The 26276-nt window shown below is 36.7% G+C and overlaps 1 protein-coding gene across 7 annotated transcripts in view; it reads left to right on the plus strand.

Annotated features, from left to right (window-relative positions):
* TTC13 (tetratricopeptide repeat domain 13) overlaps positions 1-26276 on the plus strand; it is a 77547-nt gene that overhangs the window by 43530 nt on the left and 7741 nt on the right. For 5 of the 7 annotated variants that reach the window (XR_015552450.1, XM_014788929.2, XM_004432363.3 and 2 more), the window contains 11 exons: positions 1093-1175; positions 2764-2905; positions 3191-3365; positions 4943-5099; positions 12340-12470; positions 13044-13176; positions 13797-13889; positions 16272-16355; positions 17167-17251; positions 23784-23893; positions 26138-26273. Coding sequence is in view for 6 of the 7 variants with exons in the window: in XM_014788929.2 (XP_014644415.2) it covers positions 1093-1175; positions 2764-2905; positions 3191-3365; positions 4943-5099; positions 12340-12470; positions 13044-13176; positions 13797-13889; positions 16272-16355; positions 17167-17251; positions 23784-23893; positions 26138-26273 (1329 nt within the window). In the remaining variant the exon portion in view is untranslated. The remainder of the gene's footprint in view (positions 1-1092; positions 1176-2763; positions 2906-3190; positions 3366-4942; positions 5100-12339; positions 12471-13043; positions 13177-13796; positions 13890-16271; positions 16356-17166; positions 17252-23783; positions 23894-26137; positions 26274-26276) is intronic. The other 2 variants (XM_014788928.2, XM_004432364.3) reach the window with 1 other exon arrangement.

Raw genomic sequence — 26276 nt, forward strand, 5'->3', positions numbered from 1 at the left:
AAATCAAGAAGCAGGGAATGAATGAATTTTTGAAAAGAATTAGGATTCTGTTGCTTTTGCAAAACTATTTTGTGTACCTACCAAAACATTAAATATTTATTGAGTGCCTACCATGTGCAAGGCATAGGATATCTTTAGTAGTTTTCTGCCATGAATTATCTAATTAGGTGTGAAGTGATCTATCACAGAAGTTTTAAAGTGTTTCTCATTAAAGCTATTAGAGATCATGATACTTTGTAGCTGTTAAGTAAGATATGTCTTTTCCTTGGGAAATGTGTGAAATGTCTTCATAATTTTTTATTACAGTAAATAATCAAGTCATAATGTAAAGTACATTCAATACTGGTTTCAGCCCAGGATGTTGATTCTGAAACAGAATGGCACATTTTCTTAACAGTTTTCACAGAGAGTTCCACAGCAGCCAAGTCACTATTTGTGTCCTAAGGGCCCCTCCCTAAAGCACGGTGCCCGGGCAGCCTTCTCACTCCCTTAGCTGCACACCTGGAGTTGTGCTGGCGGAAGCCATGCCCCAAATGCCCCCAGCTTTAAGGTTTCTGTTTTATTGTTTCTTTTTCCTTGTAGATCATGGGAATCCTTCAGATAGCCAATCTAGGAGCCTTTTTGCTTATTTTAATAAACAGTTTCAAGATGGGCTTGCTTTTTTATTTCTTTTGTTGGTTCAATTTTAAATGCTACTGGTTGTGATCATTTTGAATTATTTCACACAGCTATTAGGTTTATTGTTGTTCCACAAGGCCTTTATTAATTAAGAAAATTATATTACTATGAAGGTGATATCACCAGTACTCAAAGTCCTAATGAAATAGATAGTGAGAAGCTGTTTTCCCATTTTGAAAGGGAGAAACTTAAGGCTCTGTTATGATTCATAGTAATGCATTTGTTTACTATTGAAATTAAGTCCTCCTGACTCGTAGTTTGTTGTACTTTATACCTCTCTTTTTTTTAAGTCCTCCTATTGAAAAAAAAAATCACTCAGAGACCATGTATAATATATAAGTCCTTTAGTGATTTAAGTGAAACTCAATTTTAACAGTTGTACAAATGAAATAATTTTCTCTATACTTTTTACAGGAAGCTATTGAATCCTTCAAAGAAGCTTTGAAGCAGAAAGTTGATTTTATTGATGCATATAAAAGTCTAGGACAGGCCTATAGGTAAGTAAAGTAGTAATAGTTGGGGTAGGAGGGAGAGTATAGAGTAGGGAGACAAGATAGCCTCACATAATTGTGATGTTTAAAAAGAAATTGCATTTCTTAACCAATTGGTCTTTCTAAACCACATAGGCATTTACATACTTGTTGAGATCTTCTCTGGAATCTAGAAGGAACCTGTGTCAGAGGATATCATGATGCATATTATCTCTTAAAACAACTTCAGTTTGTATGTATTGGTCTAGAAAATGTTAGTCCTTTAAGGGTGATTGTTTTGAATAGTGGCATATAGATGCTGCTGCTTTTTTAGGCAATGACTAAGGTTAATTCCCACATCACTATGGTCTGTTTGAAGATTCCTAGAATAAAGGAATGGAAAAGTCAGAATTATGATACATCTCTATCAGGAATGAGAAGTTGTGCCTAGACTCTGGCTTCTTGACTGCTTGCATTGGCCTGGCCAGTAGAGCTATTCTAACTTTTGGCTTTAAAAAAAATTTTATACTCTGACCTGAAAAGGAGATGGCATGGCATAATAGAAGGGGCTCCTGATTTAGGAGTCAAGTGGTATAGATCTAGTTCAGGATTGCCCATTCGGAAGTTGTGTGTCCTTAACTCCTCTGAGCTTCAGAGTTCTCACTTATAAAGGTACTATAAAATTAGAAAAGAAAGCCAATAACAGAAATTCCCTTCAAAACTCTGTTAGGTACCTTGTTTGGGAAGGATTAAATTCAGGAGCTTATTTATTTGATACAATAATTGAGGAAGATTTCTTATACTAACTTGAAGAAAGTGTGTTTGGATTTGTTTTGGGTTTAAGGGATGATATTTATCCTTCCTGTTCCACAGAATTGTTGGGAATATAAATTGAAAACAGATTTGAAAGTACCTAGTAAATTGCTGTATAAATGTAAGCAGGTGTTATATTTTTAAAAAATATTCTTTATTAATAGAAAATTCATGCATGGAATATTTTGAGGATACTACTTCTTTTATTTGTAAACATTTTAATATATTAAAAAAGGCTGGTCAGTAATAACCATTTCCACTCTGAAATGGTCACAACTCTAAAATACACTTCTTTTTTCCAGAATTTTAAATTACATAGTGATTTACTAGATTTTAAGTGACGTGAACTTCAGTCACAGAAAAAAATACAATTTTAAGCCTATGAATTTGATTCAGGATGATAAACCTCCGTATGATTATAACCTACATACTTTATTCCAACGAAGAAATGTATGTTTCTGTCCAAATACTAAAACTTAGACACATATATTTAGGGGTTAAAGCTCATCATGATTTGGGGAAAGGGATTTGAGTAAGTATTTGCCTTTGGAAATCAATAAATTAATTTTCCCCAAAGAATTTCCAGAGCTCTGTGGTTATCCTGTAGTCCGGTAAGGTTTAGAAAAAGTAAATGGAATGTGATGTGTCAAAGGCTATGTAGCTATAAAGTGGTAAAGTAAAAAAGGGAATGCCCACATCAGGGTATCTTATTTGTGTATTGGACCATAATTCTGCTGATAACTTATTCTGTATGTTTACTGAAATGTCTGTACTGTGCTCATAACTATTGTTAAATATCTAGAGAACTGGGCAATTTTGAAGCAGCCACTGAGAGCTTTCAGAAGGCCCTGCTGCTCAACCAAAATCACGTCCAGACCCTCCAGCTCCGGGGAATGATGCTTTATCACCATGGCAGCCTTCAGGAAGCCCTTAAGAATTTCAAGGTGAGCATCTGTGAATTAGAAGCACTGTAACTTGAGTTCTTGGATTATTCTTCAACGGAGTTTAGTGAAATGAATGGAGGATGGCCCAGAATAGTGTTTATACCTCAACAGAAAGAAAGAGAAAAACTGTTGCCTTGTCCCATAGACTAATTTACAGGGTATGTATTTGGTCTGATTTAACCTGGAGGGAAAACTTTTCTAATTTCTGATTAAAGAATGAAGCACTCGAAAGTTTTCTTAAACTGTATGGATACTAACACAGCATTTTCTCCTTCAATGCCTCAGCGGTGTCTGCAGCTAGAGCCATATAATGAGGTGTGCCAGTACATGAAAGGACTCAGCCATGTTGCAATGGGACAGTTTTATGAAGGGATAAAAGCACAGACTAAAGTTATGCTAAATGATCCTCTTCCAGGCCAGAAGGCCAGCCCAGAGTATCTTAAAGTGAAATATCTCCGAGGTAAGTCAGAAAATTGCAGATTCATTGAATTTTAATGCTTGAAGCTGTGGAAATCATAGTGCTTGTCTCTCTTATGTTCCATATGAGACAATTGAGTCTCAGAGAAGTGAGGTAACTTGTCCACAGCCATCCCTTGTTTAGTGGCAGTATCTGGACTAGATAGAATCCATGTCTTCTAAAGGCCAGTCCAGTGCTTTTTCTGTCATTTCCTACATGTTTTTGTTCCTAAAGTTAAAAAAAATTTTACTTCGGTCAAAAAAACATATTTGAACTAAATGTGACAATTATCTGGGTATTCTTGTCTCTTCACATCTCATCTAAAGATATAGGAATGACAGGAAAGTAACCTTTTATGAGGTTTTTACTGTTAAATGTAAATTTGGTTTCTTCGATCCATCATTCCTTTATATCAGAATTCTCACATGTTTTGGAGAAATTAAATTGGGATAAGGATGAAAGCAAATCTTTGAGTTATCCTTTTATTAGTTCTAGTCTTACTCACCTTTTCTCTGCCACACATAAAGATATTTCTGTTTTTCGTATAAAGCCCAAATCTTTACTTCCATTTCTTCTCTTTCCTTTGTTATTAGCCCTCTATACTAGTACTGTCCAACTGAAAAAAATTGCAAGCCATGTAGGTAATTTTAAATTTCTAGTAGCCACATTAAAAAAGTAAAAACAAACAGGTGAAATTAATTTTAATAATACATTTTATTGAATTCATTGTATCCATAATATTAATGCAACATATAATTAGTATGAAAACACCATGAGATATTTTACGTTATTTTTTGTACTACATCTTCAAAATCTGGTGTGTATGTTATAATATATCTCGATTTGAATGTTAAATTTTCATTGGACTCACTTGATTTGAATTTAGATTTCATCAAATTTATAGTTGAAAAAACAGATTCATATATGCAAGTTTTCCAAGCATACCAAAGTTTTCTAATAATTGAGTCAAATATCAGTTTTTAAGCTTAAATTAAATAAAATTTAAGATTTAGTTTCTAAGTCACACTAGCTACATTTTAAGTGCTTCATAGCCGAGTGACTGCGAGCTACCTATTGGATAGCACAGCACTTAACTCTAAATTACAGTTCCCTCTTTTTTCCTGGTTTAAAGAACTTGGACTTGGGAACTATAGACTGAAGGAAGGAGCGCTCCATGTCCTGTTTTTTTCCATAGAGATAAGCAGCAGTTGGTCATTCAGTTGATGAAGTCGTGTACATAGTCAGTAGATCTTTCAGTTCACAGAGAACTCTATCTAACACTGAACTTGAATTCTGGAATTGAAAAGTGAGATATTTGTTATTGTTCATGGAAAGGTGATTAAAATTTAACCAAAGTAGACCCAGATTGACTAGGTTGTATTTGACCTTGGTAACTCAAGTCAGTGGCAGGTTACCCTCATTATCATGTAATAATAGTGACTTACTAAAATTTGGAGTCTCCATTTAGAATTCTTGTAATTAAATAATAGTTTGTTACAAAGTATTTTTATGGCAGTTAGCCATAAAAAATGTTTCTTTAGCAGTATTTGGGCATGTCAGATCCCATTTCTTGTCTGCAGAGTATTCTCGGTATCTTCATGCACACCTTGATACTCCTCTTGCGGAATATAACATTGATGTGGATCTGCCTGGAAGCTTTAAAGACCACTGGGCTAAAAATCTGCCTTTCCTCATAGAAGATTATGAAGAGCAGCCAGGGTTGCAACCCCACATAAAGTAAGTGCTTTAAATAAAGATTTTTTTTTCTTTTTTAAGATTGAGCTATAATTTCATCATGATATCTCTTGATCAATAAATGGCTTTCTATCTGTATTTCTGATGAATTTATTTTTGGATTTGATATGTCTGCAAATATTTCTTTTAGTTTATAGAGTTCCTTGAAACTTTCATCTTTCCTTCTAGCCTGACTTTCCCTGCTCATTGTGGGCAACCTCAGACTTCAAATGTACTTATACTATTGGCAGTCTTTGACATGCATTATTCTTTTACCATGTTACTTTTAAAACGAATTACTTAACATATTGAAAGTTTGAAATTATACTGCTGGCCAACTACTGTTGCAGTATGGCAAAATGGATATGCTAAAGGGTTATCCCGTTACAAAACAATAAGCTCAAGAATAGAAATTAATTGCTGGGAGGCTAGCAATGCTGTAAAGATCAACCCCCTGACTTTCTAAAAAGAAAGAAAAGGTAGTGGGGGGATTCAAACTAGAGTGGTGAATGGTAAGCACATTTAAAAGGAAGAAAATGTCTTGAGGATAAGTGCATTTAACAACTACTGCAATGGAATTCCTTGAGGTGTAAGCAAGACGGGTTTGCTCAACTTTAAAGGGCTAAAGTGATGCCATATTGGAGGCATTCCCAAGATCTCAACAGAAGCAAATACAGATCCTTCCTGGGAAGAAATTAGTGCCAATTTGGGCCCCAAGTATTCCCACAGATTAAGATCATTAGTGTGAGAATCAAAAACCAAGATCACCAAAACCATATGTGAGAATCAACAGAAACAACAAACAATAGACTTAAACCCTCAAGGACTTCAGATATTGGAATTGTTGAATATAGACTCTAAAATAACTCCAAATGAAATGTTTGAAGAAATTATGAAGTAATCACAAATATGAGCAAGAAACAGATTATCAAAAATGATTAGGTAGATTAAAGAAAATAATTGGAAGCTTTAGGAATAGAAAATATAATCAATGAAATGAAGGATTCAGTATATCAGCTAAACAGCAGATTAGACATAGCTGAGAGAAAATTGCAAAATTGGAAGATAGAGCATTAGAAATTATCCAGAGTGTAGCACAGAGAATCAAAGAGTTAGAAAACATGAAAGAGAGATAGAAGATGCAAAAAATGTAAGAAGTTGTAGCATATGTCTGATTGAAATATCAAGAGAGAATGGAGGAAAGGCAATTTTTGAAGAAGTACAGAATTTGCTAGAACTAATGAAACACATAAATCCACAAATTTTTTTAAAAAGCAAGATTAATGAAAAGAAATCCGTATCAAGACACATTGTAGGTAACTAGAGAACACCTATGATAAGGAAAAAGAAAAATAGAAAGAAATAGAAAAAATAGAAAAATCATATCACCTACTTAGGGTCAATAATTGGACTAACTTAAACCTCTCAACATCAACAATGGCAGCTAGACGATAATGGAATAATATCTTCAAAGTGCTGAAAGAAGACAACTTTCAACCTAGAATTCTATACCCAGCAAAACTATCTTTTAAAAATAAAGACCAAATAAATATATATTCAGGTAATCAAAAACTGAATTAACCACCAGTTGGCATTCACTAAAGGAACTTCTAAAGCATGTAATTAAGGAAGAAGGCAATTGACACTAGGAGCGAGATTTAAGATACAAGAAGGAGTAATGAGGGGAAAAAAATTGGTAAGAATGGTAAATTGGTAAGTCTAAATAAAATAATATCTAATTTGGGGGCTCATAAAAAGGACAGATATAAAATGGCAAAAATAGCAAGTAAGTTGACGGATAATAAGAATTAAAGTATTCTAAGAGAATGTGGGTTAAATATTATGTTAAGACTTTAAGTTATATTATGAATATTTAAAATGTCTATGGTAAGTACTAAAAGAAAGAGTATACAACTTTCATATTAGTAGAGAAGTAAAAAATAGAAAAAATAAAAAATTAAATCCAAAATCAATCAGAGATGGGGGGAAGGGGAAGAGGCATTAAAAAGTGGGACAAACAGAAAGAAAAAAATAAGAATAGGTTGAAACAAATCCAGATATATCAATAATCACAATAAATATAAATGGACTAAACGTCAGTTAGACATAGTTGGATTGGAATTTTTTAAGAAATCCAATTATGTGTTTTTTACAGGAGGCACCTAATGCATAAGGACACAGAAAGATTGAAAGTAAGGAAATGGGAAAAGTTATACTAGAGAAGCACTAACTGAAAGAATCCTGGTGTAGCTATATTAATATTAATGGATTTCAAGTAATAAAACATTACTAGGAGTGAAGATTATTACTACATAATGTCAGGGGTTCAAATCACCTGGAAGACATAAATCCAAACTTACATACGCCTAATAAGATAACTTCAAAAATTGCTAGAAATACATAGAGACATTAGCAAATTAAGTATCATAATGAGAAATTCTAATTTTTGAAAAACTAAATCTAATACTAGTAAAAATTTAGACTATTTGAACAACACAGTTAACAAACTTGACTTATTAGTCTATAGAGCTGTGTACTCAATTAAAGAATATCTATTCTTTTCAAGTATACTTAGATCATTTACAAAGATTGATCACTTACTATGCATATTTCACTACATTTCAAATAATTAGTATCATATCTGACCACAGTATGATTTAAAATATATATAAGAAGAAAATCTCCATTATTTGGAAGTTAAAAAGCACACATTGGAATATGGATTAAAGATAAAATCATAATGGAAATTTGAATATACTTTAAAAGTGAGCAAAAATGAAAATACCACATACCAACACTTGTGGAATGCAAAGAAAACAATTTTGTGAAAACATTAATATCCTTAAATATTATACTATAAAAAAAGTAAGGTAATAAGTATAAAAATTAAGGAGTAGGAAAAACAATAAAGAAAGCAGAAAGAAGGAAAAATAAAGAGAAATTAATGAAAACTAAATAGACAACAGAGAGGTTCATCAGAGTCAAAATTTTGTCTTTTTTTACTAACAGAAATTTCTGAGATTGATTTTTTTAATGAAAAATACTAAAAAACTCAAACAATTAGAAATGATTAAAAGAGATATAACCACAGATCAGCAAATATTAAAATGCTGAGAAGAGAATGCCATGAAAACTTGTATGCAAATAAATTTAAACCCAAAGAATAAATGGACTAATTCCTAGAAAATCAGAATTAATCAAGCTGAGTTGAGAAGAAATAAAAAGCCTAAATAGTTCTATAATTATTAAGGATATTGAATTGGTATTTTAAAATATTCTTACAATCACACACATATACCACACACACACACACCAAAATTATCAAGCCCAAATGGTGTTACAGGAGTGCCCTGTCAAACTTTTAAGAGAATAGGAGGTAATATTCCCAAGTCATTTTGTGAGGCCAATATAACAATGATACCAAAACTAGACAAGGATTGTACACAAAAGGAAAACTAGAGGCCATTCTCATTCATAAGTGTGGAAGTAAGAATCCTAAACAAAATATTGGTAAACTGAACTCATTTTTATGCAAGAAGGATAACATCATATCAAAACGGATTTTTCCTGGGAATAAAAATGTGATCCTGGGGCCAGCCCAGTGGTGTAGCGGTTAAGTTCACGTACTTCACTTTGGCGGCTGGTGGTTCACAGGTTCAGATCCCAGGCGCAGACCAATGCACTGCTTGTCAAGCCATGCGGTGGCAGTGTCCTATATAAAGTAGAGGAAGATGGGCACAGATGTTAGCCCAGGGCCAATCTTCCTCAGCAAAAAGAGGAGGATTGGCAACGGATGTTAGCTCAGGGCTAATCTTCCTCACCAAAAAAAAAAGGTGATCTAACTTTAGAAAATGTATAAATGTGATTGCCAGTTAATAGATTAAAGGAGAAAAACCACATAATTATGTCAGTAGATACAGAAAAACAACTGGAAAAAATTAAACAACCATTTATACTTTATAAAAGATAAAAACTCTTAGCAGACTAGAAAAACAGGTATTTCCTTAGCCTGATAAATGGTAACTATCAGAAAGCTAAAGCAACCATCATTTTAACTAATGAAATGTTAGATACATTCATGTTAAAATTAAGAGTGAGACAAAAAAAGCCTAAAATCATTGCTTCTCTTCAGCAGTGAACTAGAGATCCTAGACAATGCATAAAGAGAAGAAAAAGAAATCAAAGTTATATGGATTAGAAAGGAAGACAGAAAACTGTCATTATTTGAAGATCACATGATTAAAAAAAAAAACAGCCCAGATGATCTACAAACAAATTATACAAAATAAGAGTTTAACAAGGTGGTTGATTATAATTAATGTAAAGCATCATTTGCATTTTTATATGCCAGCAACAAACAAAATACCGTTTATAATAGCAAAAGTACTTAGGAATATATCTTACAAAAGATGTGCAAAACCTGTATGGAGATCATTATAAACCTTTATTGAAAGTTACTAAGAGAAAACAAATAAATGGAGAGAAATACTGTGTTCATGAATAGGAAGTTCAATAACATCATTTGGTCAGTTCTCTGCAAATTAATTGTAGATTCAATAAAATGTCTTTCAAAATCCCAACAGTTTTTTGAGTAACTTGATGAGCTAATTCTATAAATTGTATGGAAGAACAAAGGAGCACGAATAATCAAGATTCTCCTGAAGAAGATGATGCCCAGGCTTAAAGGAGAAGGTTCTCATCCTACCAGACAGCAAGACTTTAGATAGTAATGAAGACAGAGTGGTGTTGGTGCAGGGTTAGACAGGTAGACCAAAGGAGCACAAAGGGTGTATTGTAGATCAGGGTTGGACAACTAGGTTGTCATATGGATAAAATAAATTGATTTTTGTGATAGTGTAGCTAAAGATCCAGTTCCAGATGGATGAAAATCTTAGAATGGTAAAATTTTTTTTAATTTTAGGAGAAAATATAAGTGAAAACTTTTATGATTTTGAGGTAGAGAAGGATATCTCAATCAAGACACACAAAACATCCTAAGAAGTTCTGTTCAACAAAAGACACCATAAAGAGTGAAAAGATAAGCCCAAACAGAAAAAGTATTTGCCACCTATAAACTGACAAAGAATTGGTATCCAGAATTTATTAAAAATTTCCACAGATTGAAAAGTAAAAGTTGGGGCCAGCCTGGTGGCATAGTGGTTAGGTTCCCATGCTCCGCTTTGGCAGCCCAGGGTTCACAGGTTCGAATTCCGGGCACAGACTTATGCATCGCTCATCAGGCCATGCTGTGACAGCATCCCACGTACAAAATAGAGGAAGATGGGCACAGATTTTAGCTCAGAGACAATCTTCCTCAGCAAAAAGGAAGATTGGCAACAGATGTTAGCTCAGGGCCAATCTTCCTCACCAAAAAAAAAAAAAAAAAGTAAACATCAAACAGCCAGTAGAAAAGTGTTCAAAAGACATGAACAGGTAATTTCACCAAGCAGAAAACATGAATGGCAAGTAAATATATGAAAAGATGCTTCAGTTCATAAGACCGCATGAGATGTTTCACCCACTAGAGGAACAAATATAAAGTCTGATAATAGTAATATTGACCAGAAGGAGAATCAAGGGAAAATTTTATATACTCATAGTGAGAATATAAATTGCAACAACCACTTTGGCCAGCAGTTTGTCATTATCTTGTAAAACTGAACATCTGCATATCCTACAATCTTGTGATTCTGTTATATATATTCACTAGAGAACCTTGTACTTGTGCAAATATCTCCCAGGAGACCTGCACAAGACTGTTGATAACAGTATTTGTTCACAGTGTAAAACTGGAAATCATCCCAAATGTCCATGAACAGAAGAATCGATAAATGTGATGCTGTCACACCATGGGATATCATGGAGCAGTATAAACAAATGCCCCATGCAACAGTATGGATTAATCTTAAAATGTTGAGTAAAAACAGCAAGTCAGTAGACGGCAATGTCACATCATTTTTCCCATAAAGCTCATAAGCAAAACTATAGAATATATTGTTTAGGGACATACATATGTAACCTATTTTTTAAAATCAAAAGATAAGGGCATCATGAACACAAAATTCAAGATGAGTTACCTCTTGCTGGGAGGCAGGAGGATAGGATAGAAAGGCAGCATACAAGTAGATAGAGCTACAGAATTGTTCTAGTTCTTAAATTGGGTAATGAGGTTGTATGCTTTTGTATGTATCAATTATTACATAATCGAAAATAGTAAAAAGAAAATAGATTGCTCAAAGAGGTTATCTATCTTCTTTACCACTGCTTTTTAGAGAAATACCAATGTGCGGGAAAGAGTTAACATGGCAGGCCTGAACTCCTGTCCTTGGAAAGGTCTGCTTACAAGGTTGGCCCTTGGCTGGCACCTGGGAATTTGGATTTGGGGAATGTCTCACTAGGCCCAGAACTGCTAAGAGTGCTTCACTGTGCCTGAGCTGTTCATAGAAACAATATGGTTTATGCTAAACACCTACTTTCCTTCTGGGTGTCTGGAATTTGTGTACTTGCTGGGCAGAGGCAGCCCCCAGGAAAATCCCTGGGCACTGAGTGTCTACTGAGCTTCCCTGATTAGCGGCGTCTCATGGAGGGGAATTAATCCTGTTCCTCTCCCGAGAGTCTTGGAAGCTTGCACCTGGTTTCCTCTAGACTTTGCACCATGAGCCTTTTCTCTTTGATAATTGTGCTTGTGTCCTTTGCTGTAATAAGTCACAGTCATGAGTACAACTATACATTGAGTCCTATGAGGCCTCCTAGAGAATCATTGAACCTGAGGGTGGCCTTGGGGACCTCAACACAACCTATAACTTAGAATTACAATCTTTGTTATGAAAACTTCTAGCAGGTTGGCAGCTAAACAATAGTAGTTACATATACCATTTCAGGTATACCTGGTGTAACACAACTTGGGGCTGGTGTAGGGAATGGCTGCTTGTTGAAAAAGGCAGTCCATGTAGGTTATGTATTCTGGAGTTTACAAAGCAAGTAATTCAGAGGTGCCTTCTGAATTGCCAATTAGCTGTCAGTGTTATTAACAAGCATGTAATAGTAATTGTGTACACGTTCGCGTAATGATTCCTTCTTTTAATTTGTTTATGGTTGTGTGCTAGGCACTGAAGTAAGGATTATGTAGTCATAGGTGTCTTGATTCATTTTCCAGTGGAGGAAGTGGCCACTTTTCAGGTGAAGTTGGATAACAAGATGTCTGTTGTAAAAGTCCTTATCATGTACATAATGTTTCTTCCAGAGACGTGTTACATCAGAATTTTGAGAGTTATAAGCCTGAGGTACAAGAGCTGATTTGTGTAGCTGATCGTTTAGGATCGCTGATGCAATATGAAACACCTGGTTTCCTGCCAAACAAGAGAATACACAGAGGTATTCTGAAACTGTCTGAAAATGGAAATATTTCTTACAAAAGAGCAAGGATTATTAAACCATGTTGTGCTTTTAAAAAAATCATTTATTGCACTTATTCAAAAATCTGCATGTAATCAGAACAGAAATGTATAGATCCATTCATACTGAATTCTGAGAGAAGACTGCTTCCAGCCTTGGCTTTTGAGCTGTTGCTGTAATGTAGATGTAGAATACAGATCTTCAGTCATTACGTGTAGATCAGACAGCTCATCCACGGGAGCTGTCTCCTTACTGCGCGAGTGAGGAAGAATTTGAACCTCCAGTTGCTTCAGAAGGAGGCAGAGTTGGGAGGAGACAACTTTGGGGGTGTCTCTAGTTTCCTCTGATAGATTTTAGTCTTGATCGTGTCATGATTGTAATATATCTCCGGTCTTGTTAAATTACCAGTATTTGTGATTCTTTCTTAATATAATGAGTCTGGACTCAGTGAAAATATATGAGACTCAGCGAAAATATAATGAGACTCAGTGAAAATCAGTCCCTCTAACGTATACTTACAATCTCTGTTTTCTCAATATTTCTTTCTTTTAGCCATGGGTTTGGCAGCCTTGGAAGTCATGCAAGCTGTACAGCGTACATGGACCAACTCGAAGGTTCGAATGAATGGAAAAACACGGCTGATGCAGTGGAGAGACATGTTTGACATCGCAGTAAAGTGGAGACGGTAACTAATGTTTAAGTGCAAATAAACTAGAAGTCTTACCATTGTAAAATAATGTAAGTCTCCTCTACTTAACAGATTTTGAATCCTGTTTTATTTACTAACAGTAGGCCTTATAAGTTATGTTTTCCTCTCTAAAGTTTGTCAGAAATTGCTGGCATTATTATGCATTGAAATACACTCAACTAATATTTATTAAATAAGAATTGATTGTTATTGTGTTTCCAAGCACATTTTTAAATGAAGAATTTTAGAAAAAGCAGTCTCTTTGAGAGAGTATATCATCACCTGTGGTACCTTGGAATGAACTTCAGTGTACCAGTCTCTTTATAGTTGAAGTGTGTGCCTGGCTAACCTTCTACAGTTTAAGGAGGGAACCGTTGATATTCATTTTCATGAGAAAAATACTGCTGTACTGGTAAACCTGTACTGACTTCTTACTTGATCGAATTGGAACACCTATTTGGAATTTGCAGGTTTGTGTTTCATATTTTTAGATGTAATTGACTCAGCAATTGCTTTCTCCTCACTTTTGCAAAGACTCTTACATGTTTTATTTTTAATGCTTTTGAACATTTTTAGGTTTTATAAGGTCTTCATCTTTAACAAGCTCTGTTTTATAGGATTGCTGACCCAGACCAGCCAGTGTTATGGTTAGATCAAATGCCAGCACGAAGTCTTAGCAGAGGTTTTAACAACCACATCAATTTAATCAGGTATGAACCTTCTGTGCATCTTTCTTGATTTCACTGGAGTTTATTCTAAATAGACAGATCATGGAGACCATGACTGGCTCATTGTTTCTTTCCTGGTGACTTTTTGACAAGGGAATACACAGATTGGCTCTGCACCTGCAGAGTTCTGCCTGCATTCCTTTCAACTAGTCCAATTGCAGAAAGAGATGCAGAACATGCTGTGCTCCTTCTGCAGGCTCTTCTCTGTGATGCAGAGCTCATTTGAAGGGTAGACTGCCAGATTTTTGCCTAGAATGTCAGTCTTTAAAGGGTCCTAAAACATCATAGAAAGTAATTAGATGGAGAACATTACATTTACCATAATATCCTGATAATATTGCATAGCTCAAAGAACTCTTTGATGAATCTGTTGTGACAAGGGAGAGGCTCCCCTGTCCCACCCCGCAACACACAAAGGGTTTGGATCAATAACACTGTCTGGTTGCTAAGCTGCCATCCTGGGAGAGTGAGCCAGGTTACCTGGAGAGCTCTTGTCTTGTCCAGAGGCTCTGCAAGTTAGAGACATGAGTGAAGTGCTCAGCTCTTTACCCCTCCCTTCATGTGCTTAGCCACCCTCTAAATAAATGATGAACAAATGTTAAAGAATATCAGCTTAAAGGGGACCCACTGAATTTAATTTTAGATAAAATTTACAAATGTGGTAGTTGTGTCACATCTAAAATGCTTCTAGTTCCAGAAACCTGAATCAAAAAAATATTCTATACAACTTTGCCATTTAAGTTTAATGGAAATATCATTAATATATTTATTTTTTTAATTTCTAGAAAATAAATTTCTTTTCCCCTTTTGATGTGTATATTTACTTGTTTCTTATGGAATAATTTGTGACATTTATAGATAGACTCAGCTAGCTTTAATTGAAGGCCACTGTCAATGTGCTGTATTGCATGGTGGTCATATAGAAGTGAAATACAGTCCCTGACTTCAGAAAGCTCATAGCTTAGTGAAGAAGACAGACCAGAGAACTACTGTGTAGTGTGTTAAGAGTAATGGTGGTCATGTGTACAGGATGCCGGGGGACACAGAAAAGGAGTGCCCAGTCCAGCCTTCAGGTGATGCCTGAGCTATTTGGAAGGAGGGAAAGCAGAGAGAGGTGGATGAGGCATGGACCCACAAGTGAATCAGGCATGGTCAGGAGAATGTGACTGATTCATTATGACTGGTGATTACTTGGCAGTTAAGGGAGTATCAGAAATTAAGGCTAGAAGGACAGGCAGAGACCAAAATATAAATAACATTTTTTCCAAAATATAAGTAACTTTATATTCCATGCTAAGGCGTTGTTTTTCCCTGAAGATGATGGAGAAGCTATTCAGAGATTATAAGCAGAGAAGTGACACGAGCAGATTTGCACATTCAGATGATCACTTTGGCTGCAGGTAGCAGATAGGTTAGAGAGGGGCAGCAACTTTGGAGGCAAGGGAAGTGGTTAGAAAATTGTATAGTAATTCAGGCAAACAAGTACAAAGGTCTGGAAAGCTCTGTGGTAGTGAGTTGGAGGGGAGGAGATGGATATTGAGAAGGCAGAACTGGGAGCGCTGGTGGTGAGTCAGAAACAGGGGAGAGCATGGAACTACAGGGAGGCCATCTGATTGCCAGCTCAGGTACATGGTTGTCCCAATAGGCCAGGTAGCAGCAGGACAAAAAGTAGGTGGACACATTTGGGGGCTGAAGCTGGGAGGAGTGCAGGGTGCAGGAGTGAATTCCTGTTTGACAGTTATGAACTTGAGGTTTGAGATGCCTGTGGGGAATCCAGGGAGTGATATCCAGGGAGCAGTTGGATATGTGTATGGTGCTGTACACATGTACATCAGTTGGATGTGTACATCAGCTTGTTGGCTGTACATGGAGTTCTGGGAGAGAGTTTTAAAAACGGGAGGTGGGGATAGAAATGTGAGGAAAATAATATTTAGAGCGAGTAGAGGAGATGAAACCTGCTAGTTAGCTAGACAGCCAGAAGGGGTATTAGCAGATAACGCTATCAGGAGAACCAAGAGAGAGGAGAAGGCATATTGCTGAAAAAGTGAAGAGATCCATCAGAGGAAATTGACATAAAGGTCTGAACCTCATTTAAATGCTTGAGGTTTTTTCTTCCCATTTGGCATCTCCACGGCTGAGGTTGGTGCCTTTTCTACCAGGATAAGCTCCAAGAGCTGACGAGCAATCTTGCTCAGACAGTTTTTCGCTTCTCCCATTCATTGATTGCAAACAAGCAAATTTCCCAAACTTTTGTACTACATTGTTCTCAGAGCTCTCTTATTGTTCTTTTGAATTAACTAGGAAATTAGATATTGTTTGGAACATATTCCTTTTAAAAATATTCTTAATTTTTTTTTCTTACAGGGGTCAGGTGATTAACATGAGATACCTGGAATATTTTGAGAAAATTCTTCATTTTATTAAAGATAGAATTCTTGTTTATCATGGGTAATCCTTCAATTTTCTTTTTCATAGTAGTGGATAGATTTCATATATTTTACATTTGTTGTATTTATGAAACTTGAAAACTAAGCCTATTGACTGATGAAACAAAATATAGCAAATTTTTACATAGTGTTTGGAATCATAAAGCCTTTTATGATCACTTAACAACCTTCTTTTTAATAGCTTCATAAAATCCATGGACCTTAACTAAGTGTTTTTAATCTTACACACAATATTATGACTTTTCTAGGCTCTTCCTTCTAAAAAGCAGATGTTTCTTTGAGTTTCTTTATTAGGGACTTTGGCCTTACTATTCATTCTCCCTCACCTGAAAGGCAATATGGTATAGACATAACAGTGAACAGAACATTGGAAAAAAAAGAATTCTGAATGGTTAGTTATCACCAAGTAAATATAAAACTGGTATAAAAACCTAGCAGGATACTTCCATTTGGGCAACTTTAGAAAGAAAAAACATTTACTTCTAATTTCAGAGTTGGAAAAGAAGAATCAGGTTTTATGACCAAACCCGGACCCATACATGTATACACAAACACTGGCTGTCAATCCATTCTGCTTTTCTCTGTTTCACCTTCTAGATGGGCTGTTACGTATTTTCTTAATTCTCATCTGTAGCCCCAAACTCATTAGGATTAAACCATCCCCTTATTTAGAAACTTTAGTTGTGACCCACCATTTTGAATATTAAGCTACTCATAATTAAGGATGATTTATTTAAATTAAAGGTAATAGCATAATTAATTATTACCTTCCTGTATTAATTTTAGTTTCCATCTCTCTCTTTCTTTTTAAGAGCTAATAATCCTAAAGGATTGTTGGAAGTTAGAGAAGCTCTGGAAAAGGTACACAAAGTAGAAGACCTTCTTCCAATTATGAAGGTAAATTTATTATCAAAATCACAGTAGGTGTTTTTGGGGAAAAAAAACTATAGCAATTCTTTAAAAAGAATTCATGATTTTTAAATGCATGTTTATTAATATTACACTCTAAGTGTTTTAAAATTTATAAAATGTGCTACCTGAAAACACTAATATAAACACACTCTGAATAATAACCAAAATAAAATAAAACACAGGCATCAGACTCAAACATAAAAACAAATCTGTGAGGAAGCAGTTGATATAAGAAACAGAAGAAAACTTAAAAATGCATCCAGTTGAATTCTGCTTCTGGCCACAGTGGAGTAACTGTACTCCACTGCCCTTCCATACCATAACAATTATAAAACTGGACAAAATACAAGGCAGCTATTTTCAGATATTGGGAAGTTACAAGACTGATTCATGAAAGAGCTTTCTGCCTGGGAGTATTTACTAGACAGCTGTACAGGTGTGTGGAGCCCAAGTTGAGTATGGTGGTCTTGCTGAGCTAAGGAGGCAGAGATTGGAGTTTGGGTCTGCTGAAGTGCCTGGAATTTGCAGGCAGAGTACAGAAGAAGAGGGAGCTGTGCAGGGTGGGAAGTGCCCAGAGGTCAGGATGGGAGTTCTTTGTCAGCTCTGGCTGAAAGCTGGGCTGTGCGCATGCAGTGAGACTCTGAGAGGCTCAGCAAGGAGTGGCTGTGTGGCCAAGAGAGATGCCAGAGGTATCAGAGGCTTTACAGTACCGAGAAACATTGGAATTCTGGCCTCGCCATAGTGGAGGGACCGTGTGAGCATCTTGGGCATTTAGTCAAGACCCCCGAAAGGACACACAGTAGGTGTAAGACCACACTCTAGGATGAGGTCTACATCCTAGGACAAAGGACAATTTCCAAACAGATTACCCTAACAAAGAATAAAACCAAGCCTAAAAGAATTAAATGGATCTGCTAGTGGTTTGACTGCCTGTCGAAACAAAACTCAACACCCTTTAAAGGAAGGCAACATAATCTAGACTCCTTAAATGTTAGATAAGTGAAGAAGCAGGAAAATGTGACACATAACCAAGAAAAACAAAACCAGTTAATAGGAACAGAGATGAGATGATCCAGAAGTTGGAATTAGCTCTTTTAAAGTCCTTGTCTGCTTCATAAATACGTTCAGTGACTTAAAGGAAAACATGAATACAATGATAGAGAATCTCAGCAGAGAAATGGAAACTATAAAAAGAACCAAAAGAAAATTCTAGGACTCAAAAGTCAGTGGTCTCAGATTCAGACTGGTAATCAACTCACAAGACATACTGTCTTCAGTCTGGCACTAGGTTTGCTTAGCAGGATGCTGGACAGAGAACAAGCCTGTACAGCAACTTCAGTCTCATTATGAGGCCCAGCAAGCACCCAGATGTGGCTTCCTAGCACCGCGCCCCCTTTATTTGCATGAAGTCAAATGAGATGAAGTCAAAGTTGGTGCCACTTTGGTTTTGTATATGGCCCAAGATTTGTGTGCCAGTTCACAGCTTTCCTGGTCTGGAGGCCATCTTCCAGATCAGAGAGTTTCACAAGAATCTTTCAGTGTTTCTCAGGGGAGGCCAGCAATGGAATACTATTCAGTAATAAAAACCAGAATGCATACTGCTGTACACAGCAACAGAAGTGAACCTCAGAAACATTATGTTGAGCAAAAGAAGCCAGATACGAAAGAGTATGATTCCATTTATAAGAAGTTTTGACTGATCTATGGGGATAGATATCAGAATAGTGATTGCTTATGAGGGGTGGAGTTTACCAGAAAGGAGCAGGAGGAAACTTTCCAGAGTGATGGAAATACACTATTTCTTGATTGGAGTGGTGGTTACATGGATGTATATATTTGTCAAAATGCGTTAAATTATACATGTGTAGTTTATTGTATATGTTTTACCTCAATGAAAAGTACATAAATTAATTTGCTGAGAGATTTGACCCAGTATCATATGATTGATAGATAGATAGGTAGATAGATAGATTGATAGATGGTAGCAATAGAAAAGAAATAATCAGAATTCTCATACATTAAGAAAAATCTCAGGTAGTTAGACTAGCAGATTGAAGACAGCTGAATATCACATATATGAGCTGGAAGATGAAAGCAATGAATTCTCCCAGAATGTAGTATAAAAGGACAAAGAAATATAAAACATGAGAGAAGGTGAACACAGAAGATGAAGAATGGACCTATCTGATAGAAGTTCTGGAAGGAGAGAAGAAAGATAAAGAAGCACAAGAATTAGCTGACAAAATAATAGAAGGAAATGTTGTAGGGAGATGAAAAGATGAGTATGGGGCCTACTGAATGTTCAGCATGATGAATGTTCAAATACTGACACCTAAACACATCCTGATAAAATTTTGGGACTTCAAAATTAAAGGGAATTCCTTAAAAAATTAAACATAGAATTACCATATGCTCCAACAATTCTACTTCTGGGTATATATCCATACGGATTGAAAGCAGGGACTCAAACAGTACACCCATGTTCATAGCAGTGTTATTCATAATAGCCAAGAGGTAGAAGCAACCCAGTGTCCATTGATGGGTGAATGGATCCACAGAATGTGGTATATCCTTACAATGGAATATTATTCACCCGTAAAAAAATTCTAACGTATGCTACAACATAGAGGACATTATGCTAAGTGGTGTATGCTAAGTGATATAAGCCAGTCACAAACGGACAAATATTATATGATTCCACTTATATGTGGTACCTAGAGTAGTTAAGTTTATAGGGACAGAAAGTAGAATGGTAGTTGCCAGGGACTGGGAAGAGGGGAGAATGGGGAGTTAGTGATGGTGATGGTTGCACAACAAGGTGAATGTTCTTAATGCCATAGAATAGTTGAAATGGCAACTTTTATAATATGTATATTTTATCTTACATATACAAAGAATAAAGAGAACATCTTAAAGCTACTAGAGAAGAAAAAACCAGATTAAATACTAAGGAAAGAGAATCCCACTGATGCTTGACTTCCTTCCAGCAATAGTGGATTCTAGAAGACAATAAACAGAAATTTATTTGCGCCAACCCTACCAAGGTTCAGGTGTGAGGGTAAAATAAAGACTGTCTCAAACATACAGTTATTTAGAAATTTCACCCAGCCTAAATCCTCTTTGTCAAAATGATTCAAGGATGTATGTACTCTCACAAAATGAACCCGAGAAGGAAGAAAACACGAGATATAAGAAATAGTGGTGAACAAAAAGCCAATGAAATGAATTGTTAATGCATAATGTTAAAAAATATAAATGTTGTCTGAAATTAAAATACTAAGTAATGTCAACATTAGAGGTTGAGGAAAGTAGAGAAAGGAAGTAAAAATGTACTATTGAGAGAATATAATCACTGACTGACCTGTGATATTGACACAAAAAGACAAGTTTAAATATCTGTTTTAAAAATGAAAAGGTAGGGGCTGGCGCCATGGCGTAGTGGTTGAGTCTGGCGCACTCCACTTTGGCAGCCAGGTTTGCAGGTTCGGATCCTAGATGCGGACCTACACCACTCAAGCCATGCTGTGGTGGTGACCCACGTACAAAATAGAGGAAGATTGGCACAGATTTTAGATCAGGGCTAATCTTCCTCAAGCCAAAAAAAAAAGTAAAAGTAGAGCCAGCGCTGATGGCCTAGTGGTTAAAGTTCGGCGTGCTCTGCTTCAGCGACCTGGGTTCAGTTTTCAGGCGCAGAACCACGTCACTTGCCTGTCAGTAGCCATGCTGTGGCAGCAGCTTACAGAGAAGAACGAGAAGGACTTAACTAGAATATACAACTATGTACTGGGCCTTTGGGGAGGGAAAAAAAGAGAGACAGGAAGTTTGGCAACAGATGTTAGCTCAGGGCAAATCTTTCCCAGCCAAAAAAAAATGTAAAGGTGAACACTGAAAGGATAGAGATGGATGTATAATCTTCTAAACCCCTAGAAGGTAAGAAAATGGAATGAAGAAAACCAAGTCAGTTCAGCTAAATGCTTACAAAAAGAGGAGGAAAAAAAATCAGGTGAGTAGAAAATGTATGTAATGGCAGTGACAAATCTCAACATGACATTCATAATTGAACCCCCTATTGAAAGATTGAGGATCTCAGATTGGTTTTTTAAAGTTCGGCTATATTCTGTTTACAAGAAGCATGTACAACAGAATGACATTTAAAAGGTTGAAGGGGGAGAGGTATACCAGGCAATGCTAATGAAAGGAAAAGTAGGTGTGGCGGTGTCAACATCAGAAACTTTGACTGCAAGATAAAGAGCACTTCAGGGGACAGAAATTATATTGTTTAAAAGTAGAATTTGTTAAGAAGTTATAATTTTATGACCCTTTTCTTCATCTAGGTATATACCCAAAATATACCCCAAAATGTGCCAACAACAGGTAGATTTGATTTTTTCACTTAATTGTTTGAATTAATGTAAAACTTGAATAAATGTTCTCCTTGTAGATGTAGTAGATAAGATTGATTTACATCAGATAAAATTTAAGAAATTTGTGTGAATGACCAAAACCTATTCAAACAATATATAATACACTCTTCTCTCCATTTATGTGCTGTTTGCATTCCTGGAAGACTCAGTGTGTATGAAAACTATGTAACAAATATTCAGTGTATAAGTGTAAAATGGAGTCTGGTTCCAGGCCCAAGTAATTATTAAATTATAAACATCCATGTGAAAGTCCAGTGGGGCACTGGAAGTCATGCATAATGTGTGACTGTCCCCCGCGCTGTGGGACATCTGAGAGTCTTGGCCCCCCCCACCCACTTAATCACTGTAGTCACCACACTCTCCCATAAATTCCCCAAATGCCCCCCAGAGGGCAGAACGGCTCCACTGAGGGCTGCTGGGATGCACCATACAGAAAGAAAATGGTGCATGTCTCAGTTTTTAATCTTTAGCTTTCCTGTGGGTATTTTAAATTTACTGTATTAGGCAGAATACAAAATCAGCCTAGGGAGATTTTAATATTTTATATGTGTCTTTGTTTAAAAAGAAAAACATAATGGACTACAAGACTGTAGTTACTTACAGTGCAGCTGAGAGAGGCCGAGCATCGCCTGCCGGTGCCTGCCTCCCAGTGTGAAGTCACTGCCTGTCTGACTGTATGTCTGGATGTGACCATTCTGCTAGCGTTGTACACCTAGCGTTTGCCTAGGATTATGGGTATATTGGTATTTGTAAAGGCACACATAGAAGTACATAAAAAAATACCTTTATATTTAAAGTGTTTGGTGAAATTTGATGCTATGACAGCTTCTGCTGAAATATACAATGTACTTTTGGTAAAAAACCAAGTTAAAATATACCTCAGCTCCCCTCGAGGCAGCTTATTAGCCAATAGCGTGGATTGCAGTCCACGAAGACTGTGGACTGGGTCCACAGTCCACTCTGCCCTTCCCTGCTCACTAACTCAGGCCAGGACCTCACCCACCGAGCTGCTCTCCTCATCTGTGAGGTCGAGATCATGCCCTCTTACTGGTGTATTGTGAGCGTTAAATACGAATTGGCGCATAGGAAATGTTAACATATTTCTTCCTCTAAAAGTCCTTTTCCTCATGAAAGATGCTCCCTGTTCCGGTTCCTGCTGCTGGCTCTGATGCCCTGTGCTGTCCAGCGCCTTTCCATTCACCCCCCGTCCTTCTCTGGACTGTCAATGAACAGCTGCTGGGTCTTGCTGTTTTTAGACAACCTTTCGCCCCAGCAGTGTCGTATGTGAAGCACAACGTCCTTTTATTTTATCGTTGGTTCTCTTATTCAAGTCTATCAATCCTAAGAAAAAAAAAGTTGGCAACATTAAATAACTGAATTTAGGGAGGATTTTTCTGGAGTAATGACAAAACCTATTTATTAGTATTTCAGTTTTGTCAAAACTGTCTTAAACAAAAAGCTGACATCTGCAACTGCCTTTATGTTGGTCACTGCTGAGGGCTGTTCTTAGCTCTGTGTAATTCCTTTTACATACTTCTTTGTGGTCTGCAGAGTTGGGGGGGGGGAGAGAGAGAGAGTGTGTGTGTGTGTGAGTGTGAGTGTGTGTGTGTAATTCTCCAGTTGACAAATATAATTCTGAGTACTTTTCAGAAAAATCAGACTCTGCCTTGAAGGAGCACTAGCATGAACACAAAGTGCTTTTTTGAGCTACAGGATATTGGATACAACTATTCTGCTAAGAATCAAAGTTGCTGCTGATTGAAATGAACATGAAAAAAGTCCCAAAAGGAGCTCCTAGGACTGAGCAGGGCCCCTTGCTGATGAAGAGAGTCTGTGAGCCTTTTATGCTGAGGTTCTCTGCTGGCCTCCGTTAGGGGCCACGGGAAGTGTAACTTGGGCTTAGAGTCTGTGTTGGGGCCTGGGGACACTCAGAGGCGTCCTTGGAACTAATTGCCGGGATGGAGAATACATCGTCTCCTGCATCAGGGACTTTGATGACCCTTCTTAAAAACATGGAAATCAGTCGGTGCTGCAGAGTAGCAGTTGGGGTTGAATTATACACTAGTAACGTGAATTTTCTTTTTCCCTGAAAGCAGTTTAATACTAAAACGAAGGATGGGTTCACTGTGAACACAAAAGTTCCCAGCCTCAAAGATCAAGGGAAGGAATATGATGGATTCACAATCACTATTACAGGAGACAAGTACGTATGCTTCCTGAGTGTGGGGATAAAGACGGGGGCTGGTGTCAGAAAGTATGCATATGCTTGATATCACCACAAGACGTTCCACACACTGGGCTTTTGCTTTATCCTGAAATGAAAATTATCAAGGTCCAGTGCGTAGCTAGAACCAGTTATTTTTGTTAATGTGACATCTAGAGTTTGTACTGACAGATACATTTTCTGACTATGCTAAATCTAACAACTTTCTAGATATTAAGTATAATTTCTGATATGGTTTGTGGAAAGCATTCTTCTGGGTTCTTGAAGTTCATTGTGGGGAAGGCTTTTCCTAATAAAATTAAAAAAGATGAGAAATTGGCAGATTGAAGGCCATGGTAAGATATTTTTTTAATACAAGTTTTAATGTATTACAAGAGGAGTGCAATCTTATTGTGGAAAATTTAGAATACACAGAGAAGCAAAAACAAAAAAATAAAAATCATTGTTTTTATTCTTTAAAAACTGAGATTATGCTATACATATTGTTTTGTAACCTGTTTCTTTTCTACCCTTACCATAACTTTATCATGAACATTTTCCCATATCCTATTGTTATAAGCATTTTAAATAATTGGTAAGTATTCCATTTTTTGGATGTTGTAGAGTTTCTCCTGCTAATTTTTTTTTTATTGATCGTTTAGAATGTTTCCTATTTTTTCACTTTAAAAATAGCACACACTAGTGAATGTTTTTATTAACTATAGTTTTATTTACATCTGAAATCAAGACTTCATCTAGGAGCCTCCATATCCCTTGAATTTTGGGTGGAATTACCTAGAACCTCACCATGTACTGCCTGCCGCCCATCCTCAATACACGTTCCTTGATGGCTAGATGGTATAGCCTACTACACACCTAGGCTATGTGGTACCAGTCTTAAGGGACCACCATCGTATATGCGGTTTGTGATTGACCAAAATGTTGTTATGCAGCACATGACTCTATTTCCCAATAAAGATAATTCTACCCCCAAAAGGAATTCCAGGGTTTGCTATTAATGTAAAAATTATTCTCCTACCTTTTCACCCAACCATGATATATATGTAGCCTCAGATTAAATTCCCAGGCAGAAATGGATTTACTGAGTAAAAGAGTACATAAAATTCCTTCCCCATGAGACGTAGCATCTTTCTTCAACTGTCTGTTTCACCCCATTCATTGCCTCTGTTGCTCTGGCCCTCTAAGCCCTCACATAGACTCATGAGTGATGTTGCCATCTTCCATCTCCTGGTGGCTTACCAGTGCTCATCGATGTTCCTAAGGCTCCACTCCATTGGGTGTTCCCTGGCTCCAGAAATCCCTCCCCAGTCCGTACCCTGCCATTGCCTATCGATACCCAAAACCAACTCTCCTGCCAGGCATTCAAGGCCTTCCATAATGTGGCCTTGAACAATATTTCCTCCTTAACCTGAACTATTTTCCTGTTAGAACCGGGCCTGGTAATTCAGTTGGACTTCTTATTCCCTGAGGTCACCTCCGACCTCCTATCTCTGAACCTCTGTCACTCCCACCCTGATCTTCAAGACCCAAGTTCAGTCCACTTCTTCCATGAAACATTTCCTGTTTTCTTCCATGTCTTCCAAATTAGATCTGATCTCCCTCTTTTGAACCTCTGATGAACGATGTTATGGCCCTAAGCATGGTCTCATAATAATTTGTGGCCTTGTTTCTCCCTCCCTCCCTCAACAAAGGCAGCAGCTGTGCTGCGCTCTTCTTTATAGGATCTAAGGGCTATATTCAGCCTTTTGCTACTGGTGTTATACAATAAATACCTGTTGCATCAAATTTATATCCTCCATAGAGCCTCACATGGAGCTAAGCATGCAGCAAAAGCTTTCAAAGGAAAACAGTGGAGTCCTTAAACTTTCTTTCTGCACACAGCTCTTGTTCCTGATCTTCAATCATAATATGGTGGCTGGCTCATAGAATATTTACTGAGTGTTTAAATGTGTCCTTTACTGTGTGTAGTTGTTTCCTCTTGTATTTGCCTAAGTTCATATGTAATAAGTATGTGTGGTTAGACTGAGCCAAATATCATATTTTGTGAAAAAATTGCATACTTAGGAAACATGTTTCATCTGTCTGTAGTTAGGAAGGTAGGATATGTTCTTAGATACATCTTTTGCCACATCAGCATGCTATTTGCTTCCTTTAGTTACTTTCTGTGTTTGGCTATTTGAATTATATGAAACATGCCTTTGACGTACATTCTTGTATTTTTAGGGTTGGCAATATACTGTTTTCTGTGGAAACTCAAACTACAGAAGAAAGAACACAATTATATCATGCTGAAATAGATGCACTTTATAAAGATCTAACAGCAAAAGGAAAAGTACTAATTCTTTCATCAGAATTTGGGGTA

Source organism: Ceratotherium simum, chromosome 6, assembly GCF_057802395.1.
Source record: "Ceratotherium simum simum isolate JZ-2026a chromosome 6, ASM5780239v1, whole genome shotgun sequence".
NCBI classification, from domain to species: domain Eukaryota; kingdom Metazoa; phylum Chordata; class Mammalia; order Perissodactyla; family Rhinocerotidae; genus Ceratotherium; species Ceratotherium simum.